This window comes from Gymnoscopelus microlampas (genome assembly GCF_963454915.1).
Source record: "Gymnoscopelus microlampas genome assembly, chromosome: 12".
NCBI classification, from domain to species: domain Eukaryota; kingdom Metazoa; phylum Chordata; class Actinopteri; order Myctophiformes; family Myctophidae; genus Gymnoscopelus; species Gymnoscopelus microlampas.
This window is the reverse complement of record NC_139949.1, coordinates 54,325,409-54,337,915: the sequence shown is the minus strand read 5'-3', so window position 1 is coordinate 54,337,915 and position 12,507 is coordinate 54,325,409. Positions and strand designations below refer to the sequence as shown.

Sequence of the window (12,507 nt, the reverse complement as noted above, 5' to 3'; positions counted from 1 at the left end):
ATAGATCTACAAGCACACAACGCACCAGTAGATCTACAAGCACACAACACCAGGGACGTGCACAGATAGACTCTAGGTGGTGCTAGAGCACCTGCCCTTTGCCCTCTTGACCAGAAGTGCCCTTTTGAAAAAAAGGGGGAAAAAAGTGTTTTTTAGCAGTTTACAGCAGGGGTCTTCAACAGGGGGTCCGGGACCCCTAGGGGGTCCTCAGAGTTACTACAGGGGGTCCGCCAAATATTTATGTGATATGATTTTTCTTTTTACCATAACCACTCGAAACCTAGCATCCCTTTTCTGAGGAGAACTTTAGCCAAAAATAGCAGATCTACAAGCTCACAACGCCTCGCGCTGCGAGGCGTTGTGAGCTTGTAGATCTGCTATTTTTGGCAAAGAGGTATAGGTGTAGAGGAAAAAAGAGCAGACTAAGTAAACAAAAAAAGTATAATTTACTTGAGCACCTGCCCCTCAAAATGTCTGTGCACGCCACTGCACAACGCACCAATAGATTGTCAATGACACTTAACAGTTGTTCCCCCTGGAGTTCATTGTTGTTGTTCATTGTATACACTTTATTCCATTGATAGTATTGGTCAGTGTAGCTGCAGCTTCAACCATTACTTCTGTCATTATTTTGTTTTTACCAATATTTATTTATTTTATTTTGACAAGCAGTCCAGAAGTTGTGTTCTGACAACTTCTGGCCGTCGCCTTATTCAGCCGTTTCCTAGGCTGTGTGTTTTCCATTTCCTGTCCATTTGATCCAATGAAATCCAATGAAACTGGTCAGATGACCAAAGATAGCCGATGAAATCGACAGGAAGTGGAAAACACACCTAGCCTAGGAAACAGGTGAATATGTTGAGAGAGTTCTATCAGCTCAGACTGACTGTCACTCCCTTCACACTGATGCTTTCATTAACCCATTAAGACCTGAGGCAATTCTTAAAAATGTTTTCTAAATCCTAACAGTTTTTTGAAAGAAATCTATACTTTTTTTTTTCTAAAAAAAAATCAAAAATAGCAGATCTACAAGCTCATTGCGCGGCACTCTGTGCCGCGCTATGAGCTTGTATATCTGCTATTTTTGAATAGCCAAAGACATCTAAAGTGACACAGATGCGTTCCTGGTCTTGAATTAAGCACACTTGCGGCTCACTTGACCAAAGTCAAAACCAGTGTTGATTTCGTCGACTAAAACTATGATGAAAAATTCTCGTCGACTTCCTTTTTTCACTGACGAAAACTAAATAAAAACTAAATAAAACTAAGCTTTAATGACTAAAACTAAGACTAAATATTTTGACAATTTCGTCAACAAATAAAAACTAGACAAAAAATGATAGTGAGGGAGGTAATTTTATATTTGGTTGCACTCGGGTGTTGCGCTCTGAAAATAGCAGATCTACAAGCTCACAACGCGTCGCAGCGCGACGCGTTGTGAGCTTGTAGATCTGCTATTTTCAGCATGCAACCAAGTGTAAAATCAGGTATTATGACGCCATCAAGGCACCGCCAACATACATTTTAGTCGACTAAATCAACTGTAGATTTAGTCGACTATAATTTTATGATATTTAGTGGACTAAAACTAGACAAAAACTAAAACATTTCAGATGACTAAAATATGACTAAAACTACATGGAATTTTATTCAAAAGACTATGACTAAAACTAAATCAAAATTAGCTGACAAAATCAACACTGGTCAAAACTCACTGGCTGCATATTGAACAGTGAAGAGAACGAATGCTTCCAGGAACCAGAAACAACTCGCTAACAAACTACGGTCAGCGCCACGCCGCTTACAAACGTATGTCTGCTCTAACGGGAGTGTCACACACACTCAGTCTGAGCTGATAGAGCTCTCATAAACGTACACAAACATGTACACACACCATATAAGGCCACGGGCCGGAAGTTGTCAGAACACAACCTCCGGACCGCTCGTTGACCACAAATAAATATTGGTAAAAAACGAAATAATTACAGAAATAAGGGTTGTTTGTAGCTGCAGCTACAGTCAGTATACTATGATGAATTATACTGCTTTTATTTGTTGGTGAAAAAAACAACAAACTTTTTTCAAATTGTTGGACATTTAATTTTGTAAAAGAGGAGGAACGACCCACTTCTCTTTCTCTGGAGAACTGGGCCGTTCTTCTGTTCTTATATTATCAACCCTAGCATCTCTATTCTTATATTATCAACCCTAGCATCTCTATTCTTATATTATCAACCCTAGCATCTCTATGCTTATATTATCAACCCTAGCATCTCTATTCTTATATTATCAACCCTAGCATCTCTATGCTTATATTATCAACCCTAGCATCTCTATTCTTATATTATCAACCCTAGCATCTCTATTCTTATATTATCAACCCTAGCATCTCTATGCTTATATTATCAACCCTAGCATCTCTATTCTTATATTATCAACCCTAGCATCTCTATTCTTATATTATCAACCCTAGCATCTCTATTCTTATATTATCAACCCTAGCATCTCTATGCTTATATTATCAACCCTAGCATCTCTATTCTTATATTATCAACCCTAGCATCTCTATTCTTATATTATCAACCCTAGCATCTCTATGCTTATATTATCAACCCTAGCATCTCTATTCTTATATTATCAACCCTGGCATCTCTATTCTTATATTATCAACCCTAGCATCTCTATTCTTATATTATCAACCCTAGCATCTCTATTCTTATAATATCAACCCTAGCATCTCTATTCTTATATTATCAACCCTAGCATCTCTATTCTTATATTATCAACCCTAGCATCTCTATGCTTATATTATCAACCCTAGCATCTCTATTCTTATATTATCAACCCTAGCATCTCTATTCTTATATTATCAACCCTAGCATCTCTATTCTTATATTATCAACCCTAGCATCTCTATTCTTATATTATCAACCCTAGCATCTCTATTCTTATAATATCAACCCTAGCATCTCTATTCTTATATTATCAACCCTAGCATCTCTATTCTTATTTCATCAACCCTAGCATCTCTATTCTTATATTATCAACCCTAGCATCTCTATTCTTATAATATCAACCCTAGCATCTCTATTCTTATATTATCAACCCTAGCATCTCTATTCTTATATTATCAACCCTAGCATCTCTATGCTTATATTATCAACCCTAGCATCTCTATTCTTATATTATCAACCCTAGCATCTCTATTCTTATATTATCAACCCTAGCATCTCTATTCTTATATTATCAACCCTAGCATCTCTATTCTTATATTATCAACCCTAGCATCTCTATTCTTATAATATCAACCCTAGCATCTCTATTCTTATAATATCAACCCTAGCATCTCTATTCTTATTTCATCAACCCTAGCATCTCTATTCTTATAATATCAACCCTAGCATCGCTATTCTTATATTATCAACCCTAGCATCTCTATTCTTATATTATCAACCCTAGCATCTCTATGCTTATATTATCAACCCTAGCATCTCTATTCTTATATTATCAACCCTAGCATCTCTATTCTTATATCATCAACCCTAGCATCTCTATTCTTATAATATCAACCCTAGCATCTCTATTCTTATATTATCAACCCTAGCATCTCTATGCTTATATTATCAACCCTAGCATCTCTATTCTTATAATATCAACCCTAGCATCTCTATTCTTATATTATCAACCCTAGCATCTCTATGCTTATATTATCAACCCTAGCATCTCTATTCTTATATTATCAACCCTAGCATCTCTATTCTTATAATATCAACCCTAGCATCTCTATTCTTATAATATCAACCCTAGCATCTCTATTCTTATATTATCAACCCTAGCATCTCTATGCTTATATTATCAACCCTAGCATCTCTATGCTTATATTATCAACCCTAGCATCTCTATTCTTATAATATCAACCCTAGCGTATAAACTGCCCACAAAAAGTTTGGAAATGTAACTTCAGTCGATAATTTCTCCCCTTTAACTCATTGAGTGCCAGGATTGCCAGAATTATTTCAGAATTGATTCTGAAAAGTGCCAGAGTTTTTTTCACAGAAAACAAAAAGTGCTTAGGAAGCGAGATACAGCCTTTTTCAGTTCTAAGTTAAACAAGGAGTGGATGGAGCTGCAATTCTTCAGATGATGATATCTTGGGTTCTGAACATGTTTGTTTTTTTTTTTTTTACTATTTTTTCAAAAACACATCAAACACGTTAATGGCACCCAGCGCCATAGCGATAAAAACACGTGAAACACGTTAATGGCTCTCAATGAGTTAATAATACCATTTGGGATTGTGTTTTTTTTAATAATTTTTATCGTTGATTGGTCACCTTTACAATGAGGTACAGCTTGTAAGGATCGGGGATTCGTGGAATGAGCAACACAGCTAAACGTGTGGGTAGCGCCCCCAATAAATTGCCAAAATCCCCCAAGCAGTGACACTGACCTCATGGAAAGATGCCACGTGTGTCCCTTCAGGATAAGACCCATGAAATGCAACAGGACAAGTGAAGCTGCTGTTCCGTTACGCAGAGTAACAGCATTATTTGGTGTCAGCCCTGTGGTACCATTTACAAACCTCCTCCTCGCTTCACTGAGGAACCATAGGTTTTCTTCCAGAGATTTACACAACGGTACCAAACACACAGATGTCAACGTGTCAGAACCCATGTTCAGGTGCCACACACACACACACACTCACACTCACACACACACACACACACACACACACACACACACACACACACACACACCTCATTGTAAAGGTGACTAATAATCAGACAGTTATAGATCATGTTCTCACCACTTCTCTCTCAGGTGAACTGGGCCTGGACTCAGACAGGCCGTTCTTGGTGGGCGTCTTGGCCTCCTTCTTAGGGAACTGGAGCTTCTTGGTGTCCAGCCGGTCCGGGGTGACCCACTCATCCAGACGCTTGTTGACTGGTCACATAGATTACATAGATTACTTAGATTACATCTTGTTGACTGGTAACATAGATTACATAGATTACTTAGATTACATCTTGTTGACTGGTCACATAGATTACATAGATTACTTAGATTACATCTTTAACGTTAATAAATGATACTTAGTCGATATAGTGTAATCTAGTAGTAATAAACTAGAAAAAGTGCTCCTCGGAGCACAGGTCTCCGCCAGGTCAGGTAGGTTATTGTGGCCTCCTGGTGGCGCTATAACAGGCCAATGTGAAAAGGGTGCCATTTATTCTTAGGTCTGTCACGGCAATCAGACACTGCATTCATGATTTGAGGCATTTTGTTCCAAAAATGTGTTTTGCTAAATTAGACCTGCTGGTGGCGCTATAACAGGCCAATGTGAAAAGGGTGGCATTTCTTCCTCGGCCTAGTGGGAATGTGTTTGTGAAATTTCACGGAAATCGCAAGCTGCGTTCATAGTTTGAGGCTTTTTGTTCAAAACGGACCAATCCTGCAAACTTTGGAAGCCAACCATAGATAATGAGGATGGAATATGGGAAATCGGACAGATCCGTGTTGATCACATGACTATAGAGGATATGCGCATGCTTAAAGTGAATGGCACATCGAGTGGCAAATCGAGTGGCAAAGCAACATGCAAAAAGAGTTTAACATGTTTAATGTTGTTAATGCAATCAGATATGACTTTTCTGTTTGGATGCATGGGCTGTCAAGGCCAGAAAGTATTTTTTTGACACTCAGTAGGCATTCCTGCATAACTTCCGGGTTTGATGATGATGTCACACGCATATCCTCTATAGAGATACTGTGTACCGATTTGCATGACGTTTGGATAAAATCTGTAGGAGTAATGTAAAAATGCACAAATCGGCCTCCTGGTGGCTATAACAGGCCCATGTGAAAACATTGGGGCAGAGGTTCTGAATTGGCATCCAGGGAGTGTGTGTGCACAGTTTCGGAGCGAACGGGCCAACGGTGCCGGAGATTAGCTGGTAACACACAGACAGGACGGACACACACACGGACGGACGGACGGAGGGTAAAACATACTCTCTCGCCATGCCTCGACAATGATACTTACAGTCCATATAGTGGACATAGTAATAAACTAGAAAAAGTGCTCCTCGGAGCACAGGTCTCCGCCAGGTCAGGTACGTTATTCTGGCCTCCTGGTGGCGCTATAATAGGCCAATGTGAAAATGGTGCCATTTATTCTTAGGTCTTTCACAGCAATCGCACACTGCATTCATGATTTGAGGCATTTTGTTCCTAAAATGTGTTTTGCTAAATTAGACCTGCTGGTGGCGCTATAACAGGCCAATGTGAAAAGGGTGGCATTTTTTCCTCGGCCTAGTGGGAATGTGCGTGTGAAATTTCACGGAAATCGCAAGCTGTGTTCATGGTTTGAGGCAGTTTGTTCAAAACGGACCAATCCTGCAAACTTTGGATGGCAACCTTAACCAATGAGGATGGAATATGGGAAATTGGACAGATGAGGGTTGATCACATGACTATAGAGATACTGTGTACCGATTTGCATGACGTTTGGATAAAATCTGTAGGAGTAATGTGAAAAAATGGGTTTGCACAAATCGGCCTCCTGGTGGCGCTATAACAGGCCCATGTGAAAAATTTGAGGCAGAGGTTCTGAATTGGCATCCAGGGAGTGTGTGTGCACAGTTTTGCAGCGACCGGGCCAACGGTGCCAGAGATTTGGTGGTAACACACGGACAGGACGGACGGACGGACGGACGGACACACGGACACACACACGGACGGAGGGTAAAACATACTCTCTCGCCATGCCTTCGGCCTGGCGGAGACAATGATACTTACAGTCAATATAGTGGACATAGTAATAAATGATACTTACAGTCGATATAGTGGACATAGTAATAAATGATACTTACAGTCGATATAGTGGACATAGTAGACCTTCCTCCCTGGGATGTCCTTCACACTTAGAATCTCAGCCAACGCTAAAACAACAAAACACAAACTGAAATCAGCACCGCTGTTACAACACATTAAAATATAGATACTAGTAACAACTACATGTAAGATAAATATATAGCTATTAGTAGACCAACCATACGTTATATTAAAATATAGATATTAGTAACAAACGTATGTAAGATAAATATATAGATATTAGTAGACCAACCATATGTAAGGTAAAGTTATACAGCTGTATTACTATTATTCCATTTGTTTTGATCTAGGATCTTATATCAGAACAAATAGAATAATAGTAATACTAAAATCTATAATGCATATCTATAACAAACTAAAGCCAATTTGTATTAAAGACTAGAGCTCAATGCGCGCATACTGACAGGAACCAGAAGAAGAGATCATATCACTCCTTCATTGGCCTCTTTGCACTGGCTCCCGGTTAAATACAGAATAGAGTTTAAAGTTCTCCTCCTCACATACAAGGCTCTCAATGGACAGGCACCAGTATATCTCAAAGAACTCATCGAGCCCTATAAACCAACCAGAACACCACTGCGTCCACAGTATGAAAAAATGCTTACGGCTCCAGGAAACCCCAAAAAAGTTAGAACAGGAGGCAGAGCATTTAAGTTTCAGGCACCTCAGCTGTGGAACCTTGGGGCGGCCATAGCTGAGTGGTTAGTGAGCCCGCCTAGGGAACCAGAGGCCCTGGTTGCCCCAGGTTCGATTCCAGGCCATCACAACATATGTGTCGATGAAATGAAATTTGTCCCTGAGCAAGACTCTTAACCCCTAATTGCTCACAGGTTCTCATTGGAAACAAGACCGCAAGGACTTTCATGAACGACCTGTTAAAAGGAATTATCCTTACCTTCTCCCAGTCTCAGTCCGTAAAGCAGACACACCCTGTATATTTAAGACTAGACTAAAAACCTTTCTCTATGATAAAGCCTATAGCCGAAGTGTATAGACTCAGTCACCCTATAGTTATCCTCTCTCCCCTCCCCTGCCCACCCCCCCCCCCCCCTTCTCCTCTCGTCCTCTCTCTTCTCGTTCTCCCTTTGGTTGTGTGGGTTTGTGTCCCATTGGTACAATCGTAATTAACCCTGTACGGATTCACGCTCTAGTAAGGCCTGCCACTAATTCTACACCCGGGGACCCGCTCCTTTTATTTCCCACGTCGCAGGTCCATGGACTGTCACTACGGACCCCCAGCTGCGGCTCAAGACTGTGACTGCGGACCGGGCCTCTCCATGGAGCACGACCGTGGATTTCTACTACATTACACTATACCACTATACTATATATACTGTATATTATCTTAACATTCTTATATTATACCATTATATACTGCATACACATTATTGCTGTACTATATTATATTATCATATACTATCTTACACTATTATATTTGCTACTATTGTTATTGTTACTACTTGCACTGTATCTCTTTCTGTCTCTCCCTCTCTCTCTCTCTCTCTCTCTCTCTCTTCTTTCCCCCCGACACGGTCGAGGCAGAAGGCCCCCACCCTAGAGCCTAGGGTCTGCCTGACGTTTCTTCCAGTTAAGAGGGAGTTTTTCGTTGCCACTGTCGCTAAATTGCTTGTTCAGGATGGGATGTCGGGTCTCTGCTCTACATGTAAAGTGTCTTGAGACAACTTGTTGTGATTTGACACTTTAATAAAATTGAATTGAATTGAATGCCTCTAAAGCACTGAAGGCCCATTATACTTTGTTGTATGTAGCAGAAATAAAGAATCTCACAACACGTCACAAAGACTATACCTTGTGAGCTTGTAGATCAGCTGTTTCTGCCATTTTTTGGGGGATGGTTTTTCACCAATAACGTCATGATGCCTCAAACAGGGACACCAGGCTGAACGGGTTTCATGTCGCTTAGTGTGGCTCATACACAGATTGTACCAATGTAACCAAAAGGACACTTAAGGGGTCCTAGAGGGGATGCCAGGGGGTCCCCAGCTAATGTATTACTTCACTGTGCATACAAGAACCACTATTTTGATGTTGATACCAACAGTACATAGACCAGGGGTCTTCAACAGGGGGTCCGGGACCCCTAGGGGGTCCTCAGAGTTACTACAGGAGGTCCGCCAAATCTTTGTGTGATATGATTTCTTTTCTTTTTTTTTACATTTAACCACTTGAACCCTAGCATCCCTTTTCTGAGGAGAACTTTAGCCAAAAATAGCAGATCTACAAGCTCACAACGCCTCGCGCTGTGAGGCAAACATGTGTAAATAAATACAACAATGAGATCCCAGATCTTATCAAACAGGGGATTCATGTATTTCAAACTGAGGGTCCTTTCTTAACCCATTAACTCATTCAGTGCCCAGCTTATTAATGGAATTTTGGCTCTGAGTGCCACAGCCAAAATTCATTGCAAAAAAAAGTGCTTAGGAGCCGAGATGCAGCCTTTTTCAGTAAGAAGTTAAACAAAGAGTGAATGGAGCAGCAAATCTTCAAATCATCATATCTTGGGTTCTGAACATTTTTTTCAAAAAAAAAAAACGTCTTAGACATCCAGTGGTACTGAATGAGTTAAGACCTGAGGCCATTCTTAAAAATCTTTTCTAAATCCTAACAGTTTTTTGAAAAAAAACAAAAAAGAATGTTCAAGATTTTTCAAAAATATTTTTGAATAGCCAAAGCGATCTAAAGTGACAAAGATGCGTTCCAGGTCTTAATGGGTTAATGAATTGAATACAGAGGACCCACAATGGAAACAAGACCCTGTGGCTTTTTGTTTTATCCTTTAGATTGAACTATCATTGTAAAGCGTACCTCTGTACAGATTACAAACTATTCATTAAATATTCAATCAATCAATTAACCTGGACATTAAAGGGTCGTGCATTTACAAAGGACCACAATGGAAACGAGCCTTGGGCTTTAGTGAGTTATAAACCCTCTTATCAGAGTTATAAACCCTCTTATCAGAGTTATAAACCCTCTTATCAGAGCTTGTATTGAACTGAACTTTACTGTTAATAAACTATTCAATCTATCAATCTATCAATCATGGTGTAAACAACAACTCATTGTGGTTTGTAAATAAACACACTGACAACAATCATTTAAACACACACAGCTGTGTGTTAACCATCACATTACTATGTGTTCACAACCATAATAATAATAATAATAATAATAACATTATTATTATTACTATGTCATTATGATGTGTTCACAACCATAATAATAATAATAATAATAATAATAATAATAATAATAATAATAAAAACATTATTATTATGACATTATAACTCCTTCACAACCATAATATTATTATTATTATTATTATTATTATTATTATTATTATTATTATTATTATTATGCCATTATAACTCAACTCAGTTCACAACCATAATAAAAACAACAAACCACCGCTAATGCTAACAACACCAGCTGTCATTTACATTATTATTAAAACCTAATAAACACTCAAACACATTAACAATACAATAATTACTGCCTTATAAACCTCTGTGTTGTTATTAATACATCATAAAGGTCTCTGTGTTGTTATTAATACATCATAAAGGTCTCTGTGTTGTTATTAATACATCATAAAGGTCTCTATGTTGTTAAATACATCATAAAGGTCTCTGTGTTGTTATTAATACATCATAAAGGTCTCTATGTTGTTATTAATACATCATAAAGGTCTTTATGTTGTTAAATACATCATAAAGGTCTCTATATTGTTATTAATACATCATAAAGGTCTCTATGTTGTTAAATACATCATAAAGGTCTCTATATTGTTATTAATACATCATAAAGGTCTCTGTGTTGTTATTAATACATCATAAAGGTCTCTATGTTGTTATTAATACATCATAAAGGTCTCTATGTTGTTATTAATACATCATAAAGGTCTCTATGTTGTTATTAATACATCATAAAGGTCTCTGTGTTGTTATTAATACATCATAAAGGTCTCTATGTTGTTATTAATACATCATAAAGGTCTCTGTGTTGTTATTAATACATCATAAAGGTCTCTGTGTTGTTATTAATACATCATAAAGATCTCTATGTTGTTATTAATACATCATAAAGGTCTCTGTGTTGTTATTAATACATCATAAAGGTCTCTGTGTTGTTATTAATACATCATAAAGGTTCTGAACCATCAAACAGCCTTCAGAACCTCCGTGACGTTTAATAACAACAACAACAACAAAGATAGCGTTAGCACGTTAGCCTAGCCTAGCATAAACACAAACACGTTAGCCTAGCCTAGCGTCAACACTCACTCACACAAACACAACTCACGTTAGCCTAGCCTAGCCTAGCATATCGTAGCCTAGCATTTTTTTTTTGCTTTTTGCTTTTACTTTTTGCTAGCCTAGCCTAGCCTAGCATAAACAGTGCATTAACTCACGCCACTCGTCCTCGTTCTCCTGGTTCTTCCTCAGGACGGGCAGACGGCATCCCTCCACCACCTCCACCTGAAACATGTTATTAAACACCTTATTAAACATGTTACATGTGTTTAACATGTGTGTAACATGTGTGTAACATGATGTGTGTGTGTTACAGTGTGTAGTTGTAACGGTGTTATTAAAGAACAGAACAACACACCAGTGTGACGCTGCTGTCCGCCATTTTCATCCTCCTGCTCTCTCTCTGCCTCTTAATTACTGCTGTAGAAGAAGAAGAAGCAGGAGGAGGGAGGGGTCATGGGGGGGGGGGGGGGGGGGGGCTGATGATCCCAATATGTAGTAGAAGAAGAACAAGTACAAACGCACAAACCTCCACGTCCAACGGTCTTTGTCGCCCTCGTGTGGACAAAATGAATCAATACAAGTGGAACTCGTCAATAAATCCACTTTTCACTCAGTTCATAAATAACAACATTTCCAATACTTTTACTTCTACTTTTACTTGTACTTTTACTTGTACTCCACTGCATCTCTTACTTTTACTCCACTACTATTATTTGAAAACTTTAGTTCTAGTTACTTTTCAGATATAAATTATGATATTATAAAACAAACATTAACCACTTTAGCCCTATTTTATACCTAGGCTATTTGAAAATAGCGCGGGGTTACAAACGCACTAAACCTCCACGTCCAACTGTCTTTGTCGCCCTCATGTGGACAAAATGAATCACTACAAGTAGAACTCGTCAATAAATCCACGTTTCACTCAGTTCATAAATAACAACGAGATGACGCAATATGGCGCTACTTTATACTATATAAGATGTTAAAATCTACAAGCTCACAACGAGACGCGTTGTGAGCTTGTAGATCTGTTATTTTTGGCGACACCGTCGTAAAACAGAGCATAAAGTAAACATTAAAACTCTTATTTTGAAAAAAGAGCGGAATCGTTTGAGTTGCGTTTGATGCGAGACTTGACACATGTGTGCTTTTACTTTGACGAAAAAACGGAAGTGCTCTTGTGGCGTACGATGTGAAGCTTTGACCCATGGTGTAAGGGAAATGTAGTCCTTAGAATGTAGTTCTTCTAGCGTCCCATGGTGTAAGGGAAATGTAGTCCTTAGAATGTAGTTCTTCTAGCGTCCCAATGGTGTAAGGGAAATGTAGTCCT

General features: G+C 38.7%; 1 protein-coding gene across 3 annotated transcripts in view; it reads right to left on the bottom strand.

The window, feature by feature from the left end:
- The window catches only part of LOC311056551 (histone acetyltransferase KAT5), a 43,202-nt gene extending 31,632 nt beyond the window's left edge, over positions 1-11,570 (bottom strand). For all 3 annotated transcript variants that reach the window (XM_084073257.1, XM_084073258.1, XM_084073259.1), the window contains exons 1-4: positions 11,530-11,570; positions 11,330-11,396; positions 6,873-6,941; positions 4,808-4,944 (exon numbers count right to left, since the gene is read on the bottom strand). In XM_084073257.1, the coding sequence (XP_083929383.1) occupies positions 4,808-4,944; positions 6,873-6,941; positions 11,330-11,396; positions 11,530-11,559 (303 nt within the window). In that variant the 5' untranslated portion in view covers positions 11,560-11,570. The remainder of the gene's footprint in view (positions 1-4,807; positions 4,945-6,872; positions 6,942-11,329; positions 11,397-11,529) is intronic.
- Positions 11,571-12,507: the final 937 nt, after the last annotated feature.